This window comes from Miniopterus schreibersii (assembly GCF_964146895.1).
Source record: "Miniopterus schreibersii genome assembly, chromosome: 18".
NCBI lineage: Eukaryota > Metazoa > Chordata > Mammalia > Chiroptera > Miniopteridae > Miniopterus > Miniopterus schreibersii.
Genome location: NC_138121.1, coordinates 1,400,567 through 1,424,433, shown reverse-complemented (window position 1 = coordinate 1,424,433; position 23,867 = coordinate 1,400,567). Strand labels below are relative to the sequence as shown.

The 23,867-nt window shown below is 60.8% G+C and overlaps 3 protein-coding genes across 4 annotated transcripts; all 3 read right to left on the bottom strand.

The window, feature by feature from the left end:
• Nucleotides 1-1,479: 1,479 nt before the first annotated feature.
• On the bottom strand, nucleotides 1,480-7,339 carry SHISA7 (shisa family member 7; the record flags this gene model as incomplete). 2 transcript variants are annotated; one of them, XM_081118265.1, is made up of 5 exons in its annotated part: nucleotides 1,480-2,117; nucleotides 3,688-3,837; nucleotides 4,246-4,311; nucleotides 5,231-5,385; nucleotides 6,645-7,339. In XM_081118265.1, 5 exons carry the CDS (start codon nucleotides 7,322-7,324, stop codon nucleotides 1,480-1,482), a joined length of 1,689 nt encoding a protein of 562 aa, XP_080974391.1. The 2 variants fall into 2 exon arrangements, with proteins under 2 accessions (XP_080974391.1, XP_080974392.1); XM_081118266.1 differs by lacking the exon at nucleotides 4,246-4,311 and having other exon boundaries at nucleotides 6,645-7,324.
• Nucleotides 7,340-11,694: 4,355 nt separating this feature from the next.
• ISOC2 (isochorismatase domain containing 2) lies at nucleotides 11,695-17,884 on the bottom strand. The gene is made up of 6 exons (XM_081118267.1): nucleotides 17,696-17,884; nucleotides 14,190-14,327; nucleotides 13,904-14,113; nucleotides 13,522-13,592; nucleotides 13,264-13,381; nucleotides 11,695-12,104 (listed from the first exon to the last, which is right to left on the bottom strand). The coding sequence occupies exons 2-6, from the start codon at nucleotides 14,322-14,324 to the stop codon at nucleotides 12,024-12,026; spliced, it is 615 nt and encodes a 204-aa protein (XP_080974393.1). The 5' UTR covers nucleotides 14,325-14,327; nucleotides 17,696-17,884; the 3' UTR covers nucleotides 11,695-12,023.
• A 1,462-nt stretch (nucleotides 17,885-19,346) lies between these two features.
• On the bottom strand, nucleotides 19,347-22,154 carry LOC308547612 (uncharacterized protein C19orf85; the record flags this gene model as incomplete). The annotated part of the gene is made up of 2 exons (XM_081118268.1): nucleotides 19,347-19,803; nucleotides 21,982-22,154. The coding sequence occupies 2 exons, from the start codon at nucleotides 22,152-22,154 to the stop codon at nucleotides 19,347-19,349; spliced, it is 630 nt and encodes a 209-aa protein (XP_080974394.1).
• Between the last annotated feature and the right edge of the window lie 1,713 nt (nucleotides 22,155-23,867).

Below are 23,867 nucleotides of genomic sequence, written 5' to 3'. Positions count from 1 at the left end.
ATGGTAAATCCTGGACGAGGGCGTTACCATAGGTCGTAGGGAAATGAGATCATCAGGCATGGTTAGCACAGGACCCCAGGTGCAATGCCATCATGAGTGGTGGAAGTCTTGTGCTGATGGTGTCAGCAAGGTCAATAGCAGGCATCCCCACCCTCCCCGGCCTCAGCAGGACCAGGACTTCGTTGACAGAGGCAATGATGTCTCGAGTTACGGCATGTGCCTTTGGAACACCAGTGAGTCTCAGGACTCCAAGAGTCTGGTGGGCAGAGTAGCCTCCTTGAGAGAAGAAGCCAGCCTGGGAGTGCTGTCCTCCAGGAATCACACAGGAGGTGTCATCACTGCACAAGGGTGGGACCCAAGGCGCAATCTCCCTTAGAGGGAGCATCTGGTGGAGATCCCGCAGGGCATGTCCGTGGGGTCAGGGGAAGGAGCGACCACACTAAGTCATGGTGGGACAAGGCAGAAACTGGTGACACCATCACAAGTGATGGCCCTCCAGAGCGGGCAGTGTCTCTGGTGATGACATCACAGCATTGGGGCAGAGCCTCAGGCAGGAGTGGAGGTCCTCATTGCAAACAACCTATAGACCACCTAAACATCACCTCTGGAGAGACCTTTCCAGATGGGGCAGCCTGCCCTGTGATGACATCCTTCCGGTGACATCTCAGGACAGGGCACTTTCTCATGGACCCCGGTCATGCCATGCCTTCTTGTGATGTGGCAACAGCAGTAAGGTGTCCCATGGTGTCATCTCAGAGCAGGCAGAGTCTGGTGGTGACATTGCAGAAGGGCTCTCACCTCTGGTGATGAACCCCCTGGAAGAGGCACAGTCCCTCAGATGATGTCGTAGGGCAAGGCACCTTCTCTGGTGATGGCATCACAGGAAGGAGGCGGAGTCCCTGTGATGATGATGTGTAAAGAAGGCCTTATGTCTAGCGAGGAGACACTTGGTGAGGGCTTCCCCTGCGATGTGTCCCTGCAAGATGGCTTTGTCTGTAGTGATGGCATCATAGACAGAGGCATCTTCTCTGGAGGAAAATATTTTCCTGGTGATGATGTCAAAAGAGGCCTTTTGGTGCCAGAGATGATATCATAGGGCGATATTTGTCTCAGTATGACATCACAGGAAGGAAGTCTGTTATGACATCATGGAACCTGGCCTCCAGTGAGGACCTCATGGGAAGGTTTGGTCCCTGTGTGGACATTGTTGCCAGTGATAACCTCACAGGCAGGCCGCTCCCTCTGTGATGACGTCATGGGAAGGAGGCCCGGCCTCAAACAGTGACATAGGAGGAGGGATCCTATCTGCTGTGACACTAGAAGGCGGCCTTGTCTCCGGCGCCGATTTCATTCAAAGCGGTGTCCTCAGAGGCAGCCCCGCCGCCCGGCTACCGGCCAGTCTGGGTCCAGGGCCGCGGAGCGCGTCGGGGGTCCAGGCTGAGGAGGGCTCGCCGGGCCCCGCCCTCAGCCGGCCCGGCCTCACACAGTCACCTCGTTCTTGCTGGCCGTGCGCAGGTGCTGCGGCAGGTGGTGGCCCGGGATGAACTGCAGCTGCTCCAGCGTGCCCTGGCGCTGGAAGGGCGGCCTGCGGGCCAGCGTGCCCCCGCCCCCGCCCGCGTCCAGCCAGGCGGGCTGCGGGGAGCCGTGCAGGCCGTGGCGGTGGTGCGCGTGCAGGCCGGGCGGCGGCGGCAGCGCGTGCAGGGGCGTGGGGGGCGCGCCGGGCCCCAGCAGCAGGTTGGAGTGGGAGGCGGCCAGGCCCGCGCGCGACGCGGACTCGGGCGGCAGCGCGGGGCTGCGCGGGGGCGACAGCAGGTGCTCGCGGCTCTGGCGCAGGGCCTCGGGCGACGACAGCAGCAGGTGCTCCTGCGACACCAGGCGCGCGCGCGGCAGCGTGAACTCGTAGCGCGCGCGGCCGCCGTCGCCCAGCAGGTGCTCCTGCGACATGACCCGCCGCGGGTTGGGCGCGGGCGCCAGGCCCAGCTCCTCGGGGCCCCAGGCGTCCCCGCGGTAGCCGCCCCCGGTGCCGGGCCGCCGCAGCGTGTGCAGGGGCAGCGTCCCGCGGGGCATCTCCCCCAGGTGCCAGCGCTTCAGGTAGGCCTCGTCCAGGTCCTTCTCGGCTGCGGAGGGAGAGGCGCAGAGGTCAGGCCCCGCCGCCCGGAACCTTCCCCTCCCGGGCTTACCTGCACCTACCCCCACCGCGCGGGACCCGGACCCCCACGGGGACCCCCCATCACCCAGAACGCCGGGGCCATTGGCCGGGACAGGGACACTAGGGTCACAACAGGCTCCGGCCCCTGCGCCACGCTGGGCAGGCGGATGTGGGGACTGTTTGTGCCTCGGGTCAGCTCTTCTGGGAACAGAGTCCAGCCCTTGCTTCTGAGGCCTCCCCCTCCTTCCTTGGCGCCTTTCAGGCTTGGAGGGCGACCCTCGGCGGGCCGGGAAGTCAGATTTATGAGGCTGGCATTTTGAGAAAGGAAACGCGATGGACAATCCTGTGCGTCGGGAGCCGGCACGGGGGACTGCGGGCGAGCGCCGGCGCGCACACTCCAGTTACGCGTGTTATTGAAATATTAATGGGCGAAGTGACGCAATCCCTGAGATTTGTTTAAAAATAACCTGCCGAGCCCTGGCTGGCGTGCCTCAGTGGGTGGAGCCTCGGCCCACACACCAAAGGGTTGCGGGTTCGATTCCGGGTCAAGGGCACCTACCTGGGTTGCAGGTCTGATCCCCGCCGGGTCAGGTCAGGGCACGAGCGAGGCAGCCAATCAGCGTGTCCCCCTCACGCCGGTGTTTCTCTCTCCGCTCCCCCCTCCCTCTCCCGCCCTTCCTAAAGTCAACGGAAAAAATATCCTCACTCTTAGAGGATTAAAAAATAATAATAATCCACCGAAAGATAGGGTGGAGGGTGGATTCTCTCCTTTTGGGTATGTTTGAAAATGTTCTTTTATAAAGAGAATTTTAATAAAAATTTATTTGAGCCAGAGGATACACCAGGAAGCAAAGTCTCAACAGACTGAGATAGATGCTCCCAAAAATGTTCTTAATAACAAGTCCAAAGCTCTCCTGGGTTTAAAAATGTGCAAAATATACATGGGTCATAATATAAAAAGCATTTCTTACATGGCTCTCAGCTTAAGATGTTTGAAGGACAAGCCACTGCCAGGGACAGGCCACTGAGCCAGAAATGTCCCGTCAGAGCAGATGATTGGTGCAGGGCGCGGGGGCGTAGCTCAGACCAGAGCAGGGGCTGGGGACACAGGCGCCGACTGGGGGGCTTTTTTTTAATCTTCCCCCCAGGATATTTTTCCGTTGCTTCTCAAGAGTGGAAGGGAGCGGGAAACATCAGCGTGCGAGGTTCACATTGATTGGCTGCCTCCCGCACCTGCCCCTACCAGGCCTGCAACCGAGGTCCGTGCCCCTGGCTGGAAGTGAGCCCGGGACCCTTCCGTCCAGAGGCTGACGCTCTAGCCACTGAGCCAGACTGGCCAGGGCATGAATTTACATTTTTAAAAGCACCCCAGGTAATTCTGATGCTAAATTACTTCAGGTGATTCTGGAACGAATTTGGAGAAGAACCTGAGGGAGGCTCTAAAGCTTTAGAGGGCTGCTGGGACACTGTCCACGGTCCTGAACCCAGGCCCTGGCCGAGACCCCGCCCCACCGCTCCGGCGGCCTTCGGGGACTCACCCAGCCTCTTGAGGGAGGAGTAGCGGTTGAGTTCAGATTTTACAGCAGCCTCGTAGGACGGAGGCAGATGCGAGAGGTTGTGGAAAGACCGAGAGCAGGAGAGTGTGGAGTAATGCAAGTTGGGGCTGGGCGGTGGGCCGGCCCTCCAGTCTGCGACAGAGAGCACAGCTGGGGTCAGTCCAGCCGCTCCTGCCGGAGACCCAGGAGTCCCCGCCCCAGCCCCTTGGGGATTATAAATCTGGGATTCCAGCCCCTCAAAGCTCCCGCTGCCCCGGCTGCTTCTGCTCACTCCCCCCACGTCAGGAGACAGGCTCTTTGCTGGGGAAGGAGAACACGTCACGGTGCCCCAGGCTGAGGGTAGACTCCATCTCCCCACTAGCGTGGGTGGGAGATGACCACTTCCAGTGGCCAAACGGGGAAGCAGCGGTTCGCCTGGCTAGACTATAAGGACAGGCTCACAGGGTCTCACACCTGCTCTACCCCAGGCACTAGCTCGGGTGGAATCAAGAGTGGGAGGGAAAGGAGCCCTGTTGTGCCCAGCCCAGCCCTGGTTCGTACCCAGCGTGGTGGTGTGGTGCTTGGGGCTGTTGACATTGAGGTGCAGGTAGTTGTGGTGCAGGTTATCTGTGGGGACCAAGAAGGGAGCTGGCATCACCACATCGTCCACTCCCAGCTGGCGCCGCTGTCCTGGTCTCATGGAAGGCTCCCCACTCACATCCGCCTGGTCCCCAGCTCTGGTCCAGCCTGCCTCCTGAATCTCGGCCCTGACCTGCCTCTCCCTCCTGGATCATCAGACCAGCCTTCTGGCCATTGGCCAGCCATGTCCAAGGTCAGCCCCACCCGGTACTTCTACACCCACACCTGCCCCTCTGCGGCTCGATACTCTTCTCATGTCTCGTCACCACCCGCCAGGGACAGTCTAAGCCGGCAGTGGCATTTGAGGTCTGTTGACTAGGCCCCAGCTGAGGTCTGCAGTCTCATCTCCCACCCCCTCCTCTCAAGCTGCACTTCTCTCTGGCTTCTGAGGCAGCTCAGTCCCACCACAGGGCCTTTGCACATGCCTTTCTCTCTGCCTTGAATTCCTGCCTCCCCTTCTTTGCCCAAAGAACTACTCATCCCTCAAGGTCCAGCTCAGATGTCTTTCTTAGTACTGCTACTCAAAGCCAGCTCGGCCTGTCCTGGGTCCTCACTGCAGCCCTGTCAGGGAGCTCGGTAGCTTCTCATCTTACGGTGCGACACAGGCTTGCCCCAGGCCACGCAGAGCAGAGCCCACCCGCCCGCACCCGCCCACCAAGTTCTAACTCAGTCGGGCCCTGTCCTGTCCTTCCTGTTGGGTGGTCTGACACGAGGTGATCAACTGCAGGGGCTGACAATGTCTAAGTCTTAAGTCATCGTCGTGTCGGGGGTGCCACCCAGGGTGTCCACAGGAGGCGGGGCGGGGTTCTCACCCGGAGGCGGGAGGCTGTGGTTGGGGGTGGGGCCACCAGGGGCGGGGCTGCAGGGATGAGGGGCGTGGTCAGAGCAGCTCCCAGGTCCCACTCACCGAGATTGGAGGGCTTCATGGTGTTGTAGAGGTTCTTGGGTGTCCTCGGGGCCATACTGTCGGGGCCCCCAACCCCCGGGGTCAAGGAACTGCTTCGTGCCCGGTCCGGACGGGTCCCAGGTCCCGCCTGATGCCTCAGGATGTCCACCAGAGCCCTGGAGGTGGCAGAGGAATTGTCAGTGGCCTGAGGCCTGGGGGTGGGGGAGGGAGGACCCGGGCTTCTTTCCCCTCCCTGCTCTCACCTTCGGGGTAATCTGTCCACTCAGCTGGGCTGGGCTCTCGCCTTTGGCCACGCCCCTCGCTAATGGCAGTCTGGGCACTGTCTGCCCAAAAGCTCCTGGGGCCACACTTGACCTGGGGGCTCAATCCTGTTTCTCTTGCAGCCTTCCCCACGGGGATAAAGGGTGCTCCTTCACCCAGCTGTGCAGGCCCCAAACCTTAGAATCACCCTTGGCTTCTCTTTCTCCCCCTCATGTTCCTCAGCGGGCTTGCGCATTTGACCTCCAAAATACATCCCAAATCAGACCACTTCTCACCCCCTCCGCTGCTACCAGCACCATCTCTCACCTGGATCGTTGCTGCCATCTCCTAACTGGTCTCCTGCTTCTGCCCTTGTCCCTTGCAGTCTTCTCTCACCGCACAGCCTGAGCTCAGGACCCTCCGGTGGCTCCCCCTTCACCCTAGAATAAACCTGGCCTCTGCCTGCTTCTGGCCACCTCCTCCTCGCCCCTGCTCTCCAGCTGTATTGGCTTCTTCGCTGTCCGGCAAACACTCCACCGCAGGGCCTTTGCACATACTGTTCCCCCGTCTGGAATGCCATTCCCACAGATGCCTGCTTGGTTTGCTCCTTTCCTTCGAGTCTGCTCAGAGAGGCCTTATCAACCTCTAAGAGTATATTGCATATGTGTTTGCTTGCTTACGTCTTTGCCACTAACTTTTATGATAATGGTAGCCAACATTTATTGAGGGCTTACCATGTGCCAGGACTCGACATGAATCAACCCAGGTTATCTCCTTTACAGTCCGAATGGGTGAGGGACATTTATTAGCCCCATTGTGCAGGAAACAGAGGCACAAACGGGTTAAGCAAATTGCTGGGGGGTCACACAGCCCACAGGCAGCAGACCTGAGATGGGAAGCCAGGTTTACCCATCAGGGCAAGGACCTCGTTTTGTTCACTCCTGTATCCCCAGGTCCTGGCCCACAGAAAGTGCTCAAGTATTTGTTGAATGAATGAGGCGTGAGCCTCCCAACACTGGGTAGCCAGGCCTTCGCAGGCTCTCGCGGCGCTGCCTCCTGGGTCTCTGACCACGCCCCTACGCCTGTAGTCCCGCCCCCCGGGGCTCCACCTGCCATTGCCCAGGCCCCGCCCCCAGGTTCTCTACCCCCCCTCCAGGCCGAAGAGCGCACACACCTGGGCACGTTGATATCCCGGGGCGCCCGGGGCGCCCGGGACGCCTTGCTGAAGGCGACTTTGGCTCCGACGCCTACGGCCAGGGCGAAGCTGATGACCCCGCACACTACGTAGGCTGTGCTGCCCCCGGGGCCCTCGCCCCCACGCATCCCGTTGCCCCCGGCCCGGCCCCCTTCCAGCCACCCGGCCTGGCCGGGCCCGGGCCCCCCGCCCGCGCCCCCGGCGCCCCCGGCGCCCCCGGCCAGCGGCGGCGGCGTGGTGGCCCAGCGCGGCGTGTCGTAGTTGGAGCAGGAGGCCTGCGCCAGGCGCATGTGGCGGTGCTCGCAGCAGAAGCGGTAGTGGCAGGTGCCGCAGCAGAAGCGGTAGGAGCCGGTGCTGCAGTTGAAGGTGGCGTCGTACTGGCCCATGACGTCGTAGTAGCCATGGCAGAGCTCGGCCGGCGGGGGAGCCCGCGCCGCCGCGCCCGCCCCGCTCGCGGGGCTCGTCCTCGTGCCGTTGGCGGCCGCGCCGGCCGCGCCCCCGCCGCCCGTCAGCGCCCCGGTCAGGCGCCGCAGGTGCGCCAGCAGGGCGGGCAGCGGGCCCGGGGGCTCGGCGCTCGTGGCGTTGGGCGGGCGCGCCTCGGCCTGGCCGGCGGCCGAGGCCAGGAGCAGGAGGGTCCCGAGCAGCAGGAGGGCCGGCATGGGGCGCGCAGGTCGGACGGGGCCGCCAGGCTGGGTGGAGAACCGAGGCTGGAGCGGAGGGCGGGAGAAGAGAGGTGGCCAGAGAAATAGGGAGAAATAGGGAGATGGATGGCCAGAGAGGATGGGGAATGGGGGGAGGGAAGGTAGGCGAATGGAGGCAGAAAGGATGGGTGGAGGGGGAGGCACGGGCGCGACGTCGGCGGCCCCATCGGGCCGTGGAGGGGGCGGGGGAAGCGACGGAAACAGCCGGGCCAGCCCCGAGGAGAGCAGAACGATACAATGTAACGGTGGGTGGAAAGGATCCGCGCGAGCGGTGGACGGGCAGGAAAGATGGGGAAGGAGACATCCGACAGGTGGGCAAACCCCAGGACGGACGGAGGGAGGAGGGACCGCGGGAGCGGTGATGGGGCGAAGAGGTCAGACGGGGTGAGAGAGGATGCGGAGGTTCAGGGGGTGGGGTGGGGTCGGGCCCAGAGGAGTTTGAGGGGGTCAGTGGGAGGGAATGAAGGGAGGCGGGAAAGAGATGGAGGTGGGGAGACGAGGAGAGAGAGAGATTGAAGTTGAGATTCTGAGTTTGTCCACCAGGCAGGTGGGAAGAGGGGGTGCAGGGTTTTCAACGTCTGCACAGCTGACTTTTGGGGACCAATGTTTAGCAGCATCCACTGCGCGCCAGCAGCGTTTGCATCCCGCCCTGCCACCAGTCGTGACAGTACCACATGCCCCCGGCATTGCCAAATGTCACCAGGGCACAGTTGCCCCCCCTTTGGGAGCCACTAGCTTAGACCCTTATGGTCCTCAGTCCCCCAAAACTAGCTCTAATAATTAAGAGATTTCAAGACCCAATGTGTCTGTCTGTGTCTGCCTGCCATACCCCCTACCCCCCCCCCACTTCACATGAGGACACCAAAGTTCCAACAGGCCCCCTCGTTTGCCTGAGCCCCACAGTGCCCAAGCAGTAGAGCGGGCTTGGGAGTCGGGCCTCAGGGTATCACCACCCACAGAACGTGGACGACTTAATCCCACACAGAGAAATGGTTGACCGCACACGTACACCCCTCCCAGCAGTGCCCCACGCACACAGCCATGTGGATTCCCTCGTTCAGAGGGCGGCACATACGGCTGGGCAGGCTGTGCCTGCGCAAGGGGGTCTGGCTGGAACCAAGAGGGGCTGCCCTCTCTAAGGGTGCTGGTTGGGTTGCATCCATCTGTGGGAAGGGGCACCCTTTTCAGACTCACACCAGGGTGCCACCTGCCTGCCAGACCACAGACACTGGGGGCCGCATTGGGCCAGGGGCACCTTTGCCTCATTTGTACAAAGGCTGCCAGCTGCCATGTGGGCTAGCAGTGTGCTCGCTCAGTCCCCATTCTGTGCCCCGTCTCCCCTGGGGTCCATGGACACAAATTCTTCTGCTGACAGTGTCCCATTGCTAACTCCAACTGCACACACCTGGGGAGACACAACTCCAGGCACTCTGGGGGGCGGGGAGCAGTGACACACACGCAGACACAACACACACACACACACACTGCCCCTCCAGTGAGGAAGGGACCCACAGCTTCCTGCTCCGGCGTCACACCTCCCAGTGCAACACAGGGCAGCACCTACTGGTGGGAAGGAGACACACACCGAGGGACACAGGCCCATCCAGACACAAGGATACAGGGGAACAAGTTCGTCCCTTAGCTCACACGGCAGAACTTACACCCACAACAACACAGCACAGGACACCCACACAGTGTCCCAGACACAACATTCAAGGACACCCTGTGTCATCCTGATGGTCCACCTGAGCCTCCTCTCCACGCATGTACAGCTTTACGTGGACACACAGCCATACACGTCTGCGTGTTTCAGCCCCCAGGGCACAAGACCCAGACACAACCTCGGACATGGAGACACACTGGGACTGCACACAGCTCACAAACACGGGCAAGGACCTGCCCAAGCCAGTTACACACAGACGGACACACAACTACACACATCACAGCCCCCGGCCTCATGCAATCTTGTGGGTGCACACACATGTGCAAACACACCCTCACCCAGTGGTGGAGGTAGGCATGTGACACCCCCCCCACAGCCCCCACCCCCGCTCACTCACACGGAGACACTTTCTTCTCCAGGGGTGGAGAGGAGGGGCCCCTGAGCCCCAGACTCCCCACGTGCCCCCCCCCCTGCAGCTCAGGGCCAGAGGTCTGGCTGTGCCCCAACCCCCTCAGCCCTAAGAGGACCTGAGAGATACAGATGGGTGCACAGAGAACAGGGGAGCCAGCTGGAGGAGGGGACCCCACTGGGTCATTGCACTCCTGGACACCTCCTCCCCCACCTGCCACCCAGCACAGCACTTGGCCTCAAGCTCTGGCCCCTACCCCTTCCTGACCCTGCGAGCTGGAGGTGGGAGCCAGGGCTGGGTGGGCTGGGGGGGGCCAGGTGAGCTGACTCCAGAGAAGCCCGGAGGCAGCGGAAATTAGGAGACGGAGCAGGACCTGGGGAGAAGGATCCTTGGGAGGGGGCAGAGGCCCAGGGAGGGAGACAGAGGCCCAGGGAGGGAGACAGAGGCCCAGGGAGGGAGGCAGAGCCCTAGGGAGGGGGGCAGAGGCCCACAAAGGGGTAGAGACCCAGAAAAAGAGAAGCCCTGGCCCGGGGGAGCGGGGAGCTGGAGGGGGCTGAGGGTCGTGGTGGGTGCTGAAGAGGCGGTGGCGGGCGGGGGCGAAGCGCACCGGGTTCCAATGCAAAGGGGGGTGATAAGGGTCGGTTTGGGGCTGGGATGTGGAAAGCGGGGAAGAGGAGGCGGGGACCTGGGTCCAAGAGGAGGCGGACCAGCAGGTGGGGGAACGTGGAGGAAGAAGCGAAGGGGCCGGTGGGGAGCCGCGAGGTCCGGGGAAGGTCCCACCCGCACCCCCACGCCGCCCGGGAGGCGGGGACTGGCGGAGGGACGCGAGCCGCCCCGAGCGCTCGGGCGGCCCAGACCGGGCCCCTGCAGCCCCTCCCCAGCCCCCGGGTCCCCCCGTCCCCCCCTCCTCCCGGGGCGGGCCTCTCGTCTCGGGATGTGCCCGGGATCTGACGGGATCTCTCTGCCGGCGTCTAGAGCGTCTCCTCGCATCTGTCTCTCTGTCTCGGTCCCGCGTCTCCGTCTCTCGCTGTCCCCTTCTCCGAGTCTCAGTGTCCTGTGTGCCAACATCCCCCCTCCCTCTGCTCCCGCCGCTGTCTCTCTGTCCTGTCTGTGCGTCTCCGGGTCTACACTTGCCCATCTCTCTACCCCGCTGGCTCCACGTCTCTGTGTCTTTCCCAGGCTTGCTGTCTACAGATCTCTGTCCCTCTGAGTCTCCCCCCACTCCGGACCCCCAATCTCCCTCCTGGTCCCCCTACTCTCAGCCGGCTTTGGAGGGGCGGGGGGGGGCGCTGCGGCGGGAGCTGTGTGTTCCCAGCGCAAAATAGACTCCCGTTGCCATGGCGACGCGAGCGCGGCCTCCTAGACGCGAAGCTTCAGGCTGGGGGGCGAGCAGGGGGGACACCTGGATCCTGAAGGCGGGGGCCGGGGGCGCCGACGCCTGGTCCCAGGGGCTCCTGGAGAGGGAGGCTGGGAGCTCTAGGTCCCTGGGAGAGGGGTTACTCGGTGTTCTGACGCCGGGGTCCCAGCCTTCTGGGAGGGGCCTAGGGTGCAGGGTTGGGGGCTCTGCTTCCCCAGTGGGGGCGGGATGGGTTCTTGGGGGACTCAGAGGTTGCCTTCTTAGGTTGCCTTCCAAGGTTGGGGGTGGGGTGGGCAACAAGGACTGCGAATCTCAAGGGGCTGAGAGGCCTTGAAGATGGGGACGGGGGTCCGTAGGGTCCCGACTCCCAGATTTCTAAGGGAGCTGCAGAATTTTGGGAGCCCCCATGTGGATCCCCTGACTCCTGCGTCTTAGGGGCGCAGGGACCACTCAGGCGAAGCTGTCTGTCCTTCCCATCCGTTCACCCATTCATCCGCACGCCTGTCTCTTCGTTCCTCCCGGTCCCCTGGCCCGTGCCTCAGTTTCCCCCTCCGCACGGGTGCGGTCGCGCTCACCTCACTTTTCCGGATGCAGGACCCTTGGGGATTCTGGGGTGGCGGCGGCGTGGGGGGCCGGCCGGGGGAGGCAGAGCGAGCGCGTGTCTGCAGCCGGCCGGCTGGGCGTGCGCGCTGGTGGGGGCGGCGGGCGGCGTGCTGGCGACCCTGCCGCGCTTCTTTGGGGTGCAGACCTGACCGGGCCAGCCCCCGCCTTCGCCTCGCGCCCGCTAGCAGCCGAGAAGAGGCACCTCCCCCTCCCCACCTGCTGGGGACCCCGCTCCCCGCCGGCCGCAGCCCCCAGTCGCCCTCGGGATACCCCCCAAATCCAAGAATGGTTCGGTCCACAGCCACATCGGTGTTTATTCTGCGAGCCCGGGTCCCACACAGTCTGTGACACTCCCTCCCCCTCCCTTTTCCACCCCTTGAAGTGGCCCGGGGCCGAGCCCCGCCTCCAGCTCAGCTCAGCCAACGGCCACCCGGCTTCCAGGAGCTTCATTTGCATTTCCGGGAGCTGTCGCCCAATGGCAAGGCAGCACCCGCCTCCCCTCCCGAGGGGCGGCACTCCCGGTGGACTGCACCACTCCTGGGATCCGAGGATGGGGGGGAAGCGCTTCCGCCGAGGCCCCGGTGACAGGAGGGTGGGAGGTCTCCCCATAAGGCAGAGTGGGAGTTCAGCGGAAGAGGGGGTTCTGGCCTTGGAAGAGGCCGAGCAGCCCGCTGTCCGGGGCGGGATCCTTGATGATCTTCTGGATCTGTAGAGGGAGGAGGGTGTCAGGAAGTGTCCAGGGTCCCCACGTAGGGGCACATGTGCGGGACACCTCCCCTCTTCATCTCCCTTGCCCTCCTGGCGGCAAATGGCCAATCCAACCACTCCCTCTTCTCAAAACTATTCCTGGGACCTTCCTTTCACCATATCCACCTGAATTAGCTCCTGATCAGCTGCCACCTTTGTCTTTTTTTGCTTCTTGGGCTACTAAGAGTGATGGCTCTGTCTCAGGGCTTCTTGTCCATAGTTTATTCTTAAGTCACCTCAGCTCTCCCAATTCCCAAATCCAGCCCAGGCCTTGCCCCTCTACTCCAGACTCATTTATCCAACTGCCTCGCAGATGTCGGTGGCCACTTGACCTCTCAAACTCGCAGTTCAGCCCTTCAGTACATGGCAACCTGGAGCCCCTCTCCGGGCGCCTTCTCCCATAATTGCCTCCGGAAAGCAAACAAAACCAAGCAGAGCCTGCATCCCCACTACATCCACTTTTGTGTCCCTTGTTCTTGACGCCAGCCCGACTACAGCTCCCCTGCACAAGTCCCCATGGGTGCTCCTCGATAAAACACCAAGTCTTTGGGAAGACTCGGCCTGGCTCCTTCCCTCCTCCCCACTCACCCAGCCTGCAGTCCTGCAGGCCAAGGGTCTGCAGCAGTGTGAACTACCTGGTCAGGCCTGGGTACTGGGAAAGCTACTTGGGGGGGGCATGGAGGCTGGGCCTTCTTGACAGAGACCAGAGAAGGGGAGGGGTGGAGGGGTCTAAAGGCCCCATCTATAGGGCTTCTACTGGACTGTTCTTTCCTGTGTCTGCCTGGCTCCCTCTAGGCCTCACTTCACTCCAAAATCACCTTCTCCCAGGCTTCCTACACCACCCTGTGCAAGCCCCTCCCTGCTTGCTCGCTGGCTCTCTCTTCCTCTCTCTCTCTGTGTCTCTCCAGTCCTCACTGCCCGCCAGCAGCTTCTCCTCTCATTGATTTATGGGTGATGGGGTGTCTCCCCAGGAGAACTTAGCCCCCTCTGGAGGCGGCAGCCTTCTGTGTTCCCGGATGTATGTGTGTGTGTTTCTGGATGTATTTGTTCCCGGACGTGGTGGGTGCTGAGAAGACATTTGCCAGGTGCATGGAAGGTGGGGGATCGGGGACCAGTACCTCCTTGAACTGGGGGTGCGCAGAGTCACCCACAAGCTGTAGAATGAGTCCTTCACTGGTGGAGAGGAAGGCACCGCTCTGTCGCATCCGGGCTAGTGCCACCAGCCGGTCCACCTGGCTGCAGGGGGGAAGGGGTATGGGCACTGTGGCCCCGACACCCAGACCCTGGGCAGATTGGGCAGAAGTCCCGGCCCCTGGTTCTTCCTGGGCGCCCTGTCCACACCCCATGTGTACCTACCCCTTGAAGGACCCTCTTACCTGCGGGAGGAGCAGGCATCCACCACCACATGAACCTGCAGCCCCCGATCCAGGAGGTCCAGGGTTGTGTTCTGGGGGCAGAGAGAGGTCAGGGCCAACCCCGGACAAAAACAGGGATCCTGGGTGAGGGACTGGGATGCTGCGATGGGGATGAGGGAGGCTCAGATCAGGGCAGGATGCCCCCAGGTGACAATGGGATCCTAGGGCAGGATGGGTGCCCCATCCTGAGTGAGAATCAAGTCTCAGCTCAGAAGCAGGTCATGGGTCAGGAAGGGTATTGTGCTGGGAGGACAGAGTCCCGAGTGGGGGAAAGGATGTCCCTTCTAGGATGGGGAGATCCCAGGTGAGAGTGGGGTTCCCAGGGGTCAGCTGGGGGTCTTACCAGGATGCAGGCCTGTGTCTCGATGCCACAGAGGAGCACAGAGCGCAGCTGAGGCCGCGCGTCCAGCTCCTGCCTCGCCACGGGCACCATGCTGAAGCAGGTCTTGGGCAGTGGCTTCAGGCCCTCAGCCCCCAGCTCGGGCACCGTGGGGCCCAGGCCCTGTGGGTACTGCTCCGTCAGCACGGCTGGCACCTCCAGCAGCCGGGCCACCTGTGCCAGAAAGGGGGCAAAGGCCTGAGACCCAGGGAGGGCCTGGACCCCTGGCCTGCAGGAGGGGGGACCTTACCTGGAGCATGCGGGCGGCCACGGAGACAATCTGGGGGAAGTAGGCGACATGGCGGAACTTCTCCTGCAGGTCACACAGGAAGAGGATGGTGGACCCCGGGAGGACCCGGCCCAGGCTGGGCTTGGCGGCCGCCATGTCCTGAGGGCAGCAGAGGGCCGGTCAGGCCTGGAGGCATGTCGCTCTCTGCACACCCAAGGTCCAGGCCCTCAGACCCTGGAGGGCCCTCGCAACCCCCCTTCCCACCTGCAGGCTTCGCCCCTGCTGCTCCCAGGTTCGGAACACTCTTTTTTATAATTCTCACCTGAGGATATTTTTCCTGTTGCTTTTCAGAGAAAGTGGAAGGGGGAGAGAGAGAGAGACACTGATGTGACAGAGACACACCTACTGGTGGCCTCCTGCACTGCATGGGCCAGACTGGGGTTGCGGAAGGAGCCTGCAACCCAGGTAGGTGCCCTTGGCCAGAACTGAAGCCAGGACCCTTCAGTCTGTGGGCCGATGTGCTAACCACTGAGCCAAACCAGCCAGGGCAACACACTCCTTTCTCAACGTGTCCTGTGCAGCTGGGAGGTCACATTCCAGGGAAGTCTCCCCTGACCCTGTCCATCCCCAAGATCCCAGCCTTGCCCCCTATCCCCAGCCCTGGGAAGCCTTCTGCTTCCTGGAAGGGCATGAGGATTTCTAGCATCTCCGCTAGCGATGGTCCACCACATCTTAGGCTCCAACCTTGGCCCTCACCCATCTCCAGGGGAAACCAAGGCCTGAGCAGTGGTGTGACCTGCCCAAGGGCCCACTGCCCGTAACGCAGGGAGCAGGATGTGATTTATCCTGGCTGCTCCCCTCCCTTCTCGTGGCCTGGGGTGCAGTGGTGGTGCTCTGGGAGCCTTCCAGTCCACTCCTTGCTTGGATGGTGTTTGTACATTATGAAGATACTCAAATGCCTCTTAAGTGTATACCTTAAAATGGCAACTTTTGCCCTGGCCACTGTGGCTCAATTGTTTGGGTGTCACCCCATGCACTGAAAGGTTGCCAGTTGGATTCCTCTTCTGGGCAGGTGCCAGGGATGGGTTTTGAGCTCAGTCCTCGGTAGGATTGGTAGGGGGCATGCAGGAGGCAGCAGAGAGATGTTTCTTTCTCTCTCCCTCTCCCTTCCTCTTTCTCTAAAAATCAATTTAAAATCTTACCAAAAAAAAAAAAAAGGCAACTTTTATGTTATGTGTATTTTACCATAATTAGAAACAGAAAGAGCAAAGATAGGGCTTGTGAAGTTGCCTGCCCAGCAGCCCTTCCACAGGGAGGCACTGAGACTCAGAGGGTGACTTGCCCAAGGTCCCCCCAAGGGGACTAGAGGCCCACCTGCCTCCCAGTGAGCCCATCTGGGCTCCTGGGCTCCTCAGGTCTTAGCATGTCCCAGCCTCGTCCCTGGGAGGCTTGTGTCCCTGGGTCCCTGAGTTGGTGCACAAATGGGGTTCCAGCGAGATTTTTTTTGCAGCTCCCACACTCCTGCAGGCTCACCCATTTATTCTTTCATTTACTCTGGAAGAGGGCGACCCTACAGACCCCATAGAGGGCAGGACAGCAGGGCTAACCTGGCCGACCCTCAGTGGAAGCTGTAGTCGGGGTGATGAGTGTGCACAGGTGTTTACAATGATTCTTTCAACCAAACACACCTACCACGGAAAATGTTCTGTGCAACACACCTGGAATTTAAAAACCAGTGGATAGCTGAAATGGTGAATCTTATGCTATGTGAATTTTATCTCAGTAAAATATAATGGAATATACCCTCCAAAACAGAATCACACCAAGTTCATTAGTCGCATAATCACAACCCTGATGCGTGTGGGGTTTGGTCTTGGCAGGGCTGGGGAAAGCTCTCCCAGAGGCAGTGAACAGGGAAAGGAAACAATCTTTCTGAAAAGACAAAGCTGACCCTGTTACTCCCCGGTCTCCCCGCCTCCCCAACGCCAGGGACCAAAGCAGCCTCTGCCTGGCCATGGCCCACCTCAGGGCCTTTGCCCACGCAGTTGCCTCCACCTGAAGTGACTCTAAATGTCCAAGGTCAGGGTGCTGGTTATGTAAGTTATGGTACATTTACACTGTGGAATTCTTTGCAGCCAGGAAAAATTACAAGGAGACTCTTTAACTAACAATCTGCAAAGGTGTTCAAAAGATAACAGTGGGGGGGGGGGGGGGAAGCAGAACAGCATATATAGCAATGCTCCCATCTGTGTCCCCAAAAAGGAGGAAATAAAAGTGTGGGTACTGCTTCTATCTATATCCACTCTCTCTGGCAGGCATGAAAGCAGCAGGGACTCTGGGCCGGGAACAGGTCACTGAGGGACGGAGTGTGAAGGTCTGACTTTCACTGTGTGCTATTCTGTTCCTTTTGAAATTTGGACAGTGTGTCACAGGTTGTGTGGTCAGGAATAAATCTACAAAAAGTGAGAACCCAGCAAAACCCGCCTGTGGCGTTGAAGTTATGATAATGGTTATCTTTGGGTGGGGAGGAGCAGTGACAAGGGGTCCGGGGGCTTCTGGGATGTGGGGGAAGTTCGACTTCTGAATTTGGATGATGTCTACACCAGAGGGTTCACTTTGTGTAGTTATTTAAGTTGTGTATCTGTGATTTGGACATTTTTCTGGCTTATGTGGTATACTTCCATTAAATCTTCAAAATATAAAATAAAATGGGGAGGCCCCGCTGGCTGCTGTGCGGCTGGACTGGAGGCGGAGGCCAGGGAGAAAGCTTGGGCTGGGACCCAGGGGACAAGGGTGAGGCCTGGGCTCCTGTTCAGGCTGTGGGCACAGACAGGCGGGGGCAGGGCAGAGAGACTCGGGTCTGGTGGGCCTGGCTGTGGGAAGGGGAAGGAGGAAGACCTCAGGCTCCCTGTCCATGGCTGGCAGGTCCTGGGGATTAAACTGGGGACCTGGACAGGGGAACTGGTTTTTGGGAATAGATGAAAAATTGGGGGAGGGGGTGTGTGGACGGAGGTCTGGGCTGGAGACAGATTTGGGGAGCCATGGGGGGGGAGTGACGGGAGAGTCCAGAATGGGCTTCTGGGTGGGGGGAGCCCAAGACCCGAGGAGGAGGGGCGGCTGGAGGTGGGGGGCAGCCTCGAGGGGGTGGCGGGTGGAGCTGCTTGGATTCCCCACGAGGCTTCGGGGGACCCACCCCGCAGGGCGGACTTGCTGGCTGTGTAACCTTGGGCAAGGGTCACGCTGTCTGAGCCTCAGTCTCCTCCTCGGAGAAATGGGGGTCAGCCCACCCGCCCGCAGGGCCGAGGCGAAGCTTGGCCCGGGAGGCAGAGGGCGGGAGGGTCGGAGTCCCGGGCCGGGCGGTTCTGCGGCCCTCGGGCAGGGGTCCCCCCGGTCCCGGCAGAGCCAGGGTCCCCCACCTCCAGGCCGGAAGGTCAGTGGCCCCCAGGCCGGGGCGGGCCTCACTCGGGAGGCGCCGGGTTCGAGCCCAGCCCTCCGCCCCTCCGCAGGTGAGTCCCGGGGCCGCTCACCTGTCAGAGCCCGGACTTCCGGTCCTCCCGCCGGGTTCCCAGGGTCACCGTTTGGCGGGGTCGCGACACGTGGCCCAACCCCCGCGCCGTCCGCGTCCCGCTCCCTCCGGCCGAGCCGCCCAATCGCCGCGCGCCGAGCTCCGCCCGGCCCCCGCTCCTGGCCAATCCGCGAACGCCGCTGCTCCGCCTGCTCTTGTCAGTTCTGGAAGCGTGATTGGCCCTCCGGAGGGCGGGACGGCGGCGCTTTCGACCAATGGGTAGCCGTAGAGGGCGTGAGTGGCGGGCCAAGGGCTGAGCCGCAGGGCGAGCGCCGAGAATGCTGACTCAGGCTGGGGAAGTGGGTGGTGGTCCCCCACTGGGTGCGGAGCAGACCACTGAGGCCTAGGGCGGGGGCCCTGCCCAGGGCAAGGGGGGGCCTGGGGTTCCAACCCTCGCCTTTTTGTCTGGACGGAAACTTGCAGCGACCCAAGCACTTTCCAGGAAAGTGTTAAAGGTGCTGTGAAGCCTGGAGCTTAAGCTCCCCGCACCCCTAGCCCCCCTCAGTCTGTGTTCTCTGTAGCCTCAGTTTCCCCATCTGTACAGTATTTGCCCCCTAGGGTGGCGTTCACAGTATGTAGACTTTGTGCTTGGGAATGGGGTTGAAAGTGGTGGTGAGAGAACTTTCCATCATTCTTGGAGTAAAATTCAAATTACTCCCAATTCATGGTCTTCCCTTGTCAACCTCTTGGACCTCACCTCTTGCTTACTCTACTCCAGCCACGCCGGCCTCCGCTGCTGTTCCCCAACATTCCACCCCAGGGCCTTTGCACGTGATGCTCCCGCTGCCCGAACCCCAGGCCTTTGCATGGCCAGCTCCTTTTTTGTCTTTCAAGGCTTTCCCTTACCACCTGGTGTCAAATAGCCATTCAGCCACTCTGTAAGGTCGCAGTAATATATTGGTGTGGCTCAGTTGGTTGAGTGTCCACCAGTACACCGAAAGGTTGCGGGCCGGATTCCCAGTCAGGGTACATGCCCCAGTTTCGGCTAGATTTCGGGTAGGGGGCATGCAGGAGGCAGCTGATCCATCAATTGATTGATGTTTCCTGCTCTCTCTCCCTCTCCCTTCCTCTCTCTCTCAAAATCAATTAAAAAATATTTAAAAACCAAACTAAAACAAAACAAAACTCAAAAAATAACTCCAATCTGAAACTGGAAATTTATCTCGCATTTAGAAATGAATAGATGTACTCATTCATTGTCAGTCCCCTGACCTGCCCCCCCCCCCCCCCCCAAATGTGAACTCTGCAAGGGCAGAGATCTTGTCTGTTACATTCACTGAGGAAGCCTCAGCAGGTGCTCGATGCATCCTTGGGAGTAAATGAGATGAGATCAGACATTAGGCAGAGATGAGCCAGGGTGACAGGGGCTAGAGGAGATGGGGCTGGGAAGAAAGGAGGGAGACGGTGGGGGGTGAAGCGAGAGCATGAGGGAGCCTGCCTGGAAGAGGCAGAGGTGAGGCCCTGGTCTCAGGCGGGAGCCTGGGCTTGGGTCATTTTCCCAGAAGTTGCCAGGAGAGGAGTGGAAGGGGGATCCTGGCAGAGGGTGGGGGCTAGAGAGCTGTCAGGGGGTGCCTCTGATTGGTCCCGGGCCTGAGCTGGGTTGTGATTGGGCATCATGGGAAGCAGGTTCCCCAGCCCTCAGGGATCCCCTGAGAATGGTGAGCACAAGGCATCTCCCACCTTCCCACCCAGACCCCCTCAGTAGCCAAGAGCTCATCCCCTCCCCCCAAGGCATGCAGGGGCAGGGGCAGGGGATCACGGGAATGTAGGGCCAGCCTGAGGTCTGGCTGGCCCACTGTATGATGGGGCAGGTAGCTTGGACCTGAGGGACACTCTGGGCTGAGAGCAATGTTATCGAAGAGGTCCAGGGTGGAGGCGTCCAGCGCAGCGAGGCTCAGGCTCGGGCCTGCGTGGGGGGCCTCGGTGGGGGCCACAGCACGGGCCACCCCCAGGAAGGGGGATGGAGGTGGCTGGGGTGGTCTTTGCGGCGACCGTCTCTGGGGAGGCGCCTCCTGGGACAGGATGGACAGGGCCAGGCGCTGAGTGGCAGCCTCGATCTTGGCAAACTGCCTGTGGAGAGAGACGGGCATTAGCTGGGCAACCATGACGCTGGGGTGTCCTCCTGTCTTTCATCCCAGAAGTGGTTTGTCCCTTCTCACCCTCCACATGTTCCCTCTCTGTGCTGGTCTCCCTGCCCCAGGTCCATCTTTTCGAGTCTGACAGTTCAGTATTTGTGACTCGACTCGGAGGGAAGCTCTGAGCAGCTGTGGAGTGTGTGCGCCGCGCAAGGCAGCTCGTGGTCCAGGGCCATGCACATTTCTGACATGTAAATGTGTTATGACCATGTTCCAACATATACGAGTAAAAAATGCCTTAAGGATCCCAGCTGGTGTGGCTCAGTGCTGTTTTGTATGTGTGTGCACCTTCCATGAAAACATATCTGATACTGTATAATTCTCTTTATAGGAAATGTCCAGAAGAGGCAAATCCCTGGGGACAGAGAGCAGGTGAGTGTTTGCCAGGTGCAGGGGCCAGGGGATGGGAAGGGACTGGTAATGGGTACAGGGTCTCCCCGGGGGTGATAAGAATGTTCTGGAACTAGATGGAGGTGATGGCTGCAAAACATTGGGAATATACGAAACCCACTGAGTTGCTCACTTTAAATGGTTAAAATGGAGAATGTTGTGTTCTGTGTATTTTACCACCAGAAAAAAAAAGATATATCTGGCTCCTAAGTAAATTAGTCAGAGCTGCGACTCTGCCACCGTCTTCGACGCCAAGGAGGATAGCGACAGGCCCTGAGTGCCCCAAGGAAAACTTTGAGACATGGGAGGTCTGGTTAGAGAGAAAGAGGGAGAGAGGAAAGAGAGGGGCAAAGGGAGAGAGAGGTGGAGGCAGAGCTAGAGATGAAGGTATGTAGAGCCTTAAGATTACAACCTTGTTGCTGTATACGCCCCCGACTTGAACAAACTGAGCCTAAGCGACATTTGGGCTGAAGAGCCATGGCATTGGCAATTGCCTTTAAACTATTTAAAAAACATAGATGGCCCTGGTCAGTGTTGCTCAGTGGTTGGAGCGCTGACCCGCAGACTGAAGGGGCCCGGGTTTGATTCCGGCCAAGGGCATGTACCTTAGTTGCAGGCTCCATCCCTGGCCCCAGCTGGGGTGTGTGGGGGGAGGCAACCAATCGATGTGTGTCTCTCACATCGATGTTTCTCTCTCTCTGTCCCTTCACTCTCTGAAAACCAATGGAAAAAATATCCTCGGGAGAGGTTTTAAAAAAAAAAAAGCCCCACGGTTGGACCCGCCCCTGTATCCCCAGCCCCTACTCTGGTCTGAGCTACCATCCCCCCTCGCCTGGTGTCTCCTTTCCACTCTTGCCCCCTACACAGCCTGTCCACTCAGCAGCCAGAGGGATCCTTTCAGATGCCCCGCAGCTCTGCTCAGAGCCCAGGTCCCTCCAGAGGCCCATGGGGTCTCCAATCAGGCCCCTGATGCTTTTGAGCCCTAATCCCCTCTCCCTCTCAGTCTGCTGGCCACACTGGCCCCCTTACTGAGGTCCCTGCTTCAGGCTTTGCTGGGCCCTGCTGGACTGTCCTCCCTCAGCCACCCACAGGGCCCCTTCCCTGCATCCCCCAGGCCTCTGCTCAGCTGTCATCTTCTCAGTGCCGCCTCCCCCAGGGACACTTTACCTAACGCGCCAGCCCTTCCTGGCACACCCTCCACTGCATGTACCACCTCCCAGCATACCATGCAATTTTAAAAATGGAACTAAAATTCACATAACATAAGACGAGCCACTCGAAAGTGCGCAGGTCAGTGGCATTTCATACATTTGCGATGCTGTGCAACTGCCACCTCTAATTAGTTCCAGAGATTTTCATCGCCCTGAAAGGAAACCCATTCCCACCGTCTCCCCCAGCCCCTGGCAGCCACTAATCTGCTTCATGTGTCTGTGGATCTGCCTGCTCTTGTTTTCAAGGTTCGTCCACATTGTAGCATCATGCGTATCATTTACCCTCTGGCTCCCGCACTGGACAGGGGTCCAGGAAGGCAGGGGGTGTGCTCTGCTGTGTTCCCTGCTGGGCCTCTGTGGCCGGGCACACAGTAGATGCTCAATAAATGCATGCTGAGTGTTGACTGCACCAAGCTCTGGGGCCACTTCTCTCTGTTCCATCTGGACCTGGTCTCCCCCCGACCCAGGTCTGTGGCTCCTCCCCACCCCCTCTGCCCTTGACCCCCCCTCACCTGCAAATCTGGTTGTGCAGGAACCTCCTGTGGTTGGGCCTCCTTTTGGGGAGCCGGGTCCTCCGGGGGTGCAAGGTGCGCAACACATGGGCGGCCGCCCCGCTCACAAAGGCACACAGCTCCCAGGGGCTGGGCTCGGAGACTCCAGGGTCTGTGGGGGCTCCGGGGTGCATGGCTTGGGTGATCTAGGGGTGACTTTCCACTCTCTTCCTGTTGATCAGAAAGCACTCTCCCCAAATCTACGAGGAGAGAGGGGCAGCCAGGGCTGGGCGCTCGGGGCTGTGGAGGAGGAGGGATGGCCTTGGGAGGGGCGGTGGACTCTGGACAGGAGGGGAGGTAGGGCCTCGGGAATTAGGATCGGGTGTCCCTCCTGTGCCCTCCTGGTCCCTACGTCCTGGGAGCAGGACCCCGAGGATTGAGGGACAGTAGGTGGGGGGCTGATATAGGAAAGCAGGGAGTGGGCTGGGGCGGGGGCTTTTTGTGTGCCCCCCCAGGGGCCAATTAGCACATAGTTGGACCTGGGATATGGGGCAGGGTAGCGTAGGTGGGGGGCAGAGAAAAGCGCCTGGAGATTGCCAATTAAGGTGACAAAGGCCTGGCAGGGAGGCGAGGCCAGGAGCTGAGTCAACCGTGGTGGTTAGTGTTGAGGGCCCTTAATTGGAGGAGGGGGTGGGAGGCTTGGGTGCGGGCTGGGAGGGAGGGAGAGACAGCATGGGAGCCTCTGCTGTGGAACAGAACCCCCGCAGCTGCCCGCTCAGCTCCAGGCACACCTGCCATGCCTGCCTGCCTCCCTCCGGTCCAGGCCCAGCATCCTGGGGAAACTGAGGCTCACTGTGCCCAAGGTCTCCAGCCAGCAGGAGGAATTGGCTTCTGGGGGTTTGACCCCCAAGCCCTGCAGCCAGTGAGCAGGGGAGAGGGGAAGGGGCACCTGTGGACCGGGCCTGGGTGCTCAGGTGGGTGGCATTGGGGGCTGTTGTGGGTGCAGCCTGGCTGTGGCCGACGGGAGGAGAAGACACAGACACGGGCTGGGTTTCTCTCAAGGCGTTTTGCAGACGGACTCCGGGGCCCCTAGTGTTTGGGGAGGCAGAGAGCAGCTGGGGCTGGCAGGTAGAGGGGCTGGGAACCGGGACCAGGATGGGAGTGTGGCCAGCAGCACGCGGTCAGCGCCAGCCCGGAAGTCCGGTCACCCGGGAGCGTGTGTGGGCACGAGGTGCAGTGAGGTCAGCAGCTGTGGGTAGACCAGACGCCCAGCGTCACCCTCCCTTGCCCGGTCCCACCAGCGTGCCCTGTCACCTCAGAGAACAGGGCAGCGCTGGCCACAGGCCAGTGGGGGCTGGTGTGCCAGGCACCGTGTCAGGGGTATCAGGGCCTCGCCTGTGCCTGGGTGCCTCCAGTGGCCCCGGTGCCCTCCCCTCCCGGAATCTGCCCCTCGCCTCCCTGACCACCGCTGCCTGTGAGCTGCGATCCGATGGTGTCTCTCCGTTGCCCTGGTGCTCCTGTCCTCTCCTCCTCCTGTCTTTCCCATCCCTCCCTCGGAAGGTCTCTCCTCCTCACTGTCCCTCTGACCAGACCCTCATCACCCGTGCCCCCCCCCCGTGTCTCTGTCTCTCTCACGTCTTCTGTGTCTCTCTGTGAATGCGTCTCTGTCTCTTGACCTCTCTCTCAATCTGTCTTGGCCGGGCAGGTCAAGTGTGCGTGTGCGTGTGCGTGTGCATGCGTGTGTAAGAGCTAGCTTTCCTGTCCTGTTGCTCTCAGGCCCAGAAGGGAAGGACCTGGGGTCCCTTGGCTATGGGCTTGGGGGAGTGGACACCCTGGTCTCTGGAGGATCGGAGGTCAGGCCCTGGGGACAGGCAAGGGGTCTCCAGGGCTGCTCGCATCCAAGAGGA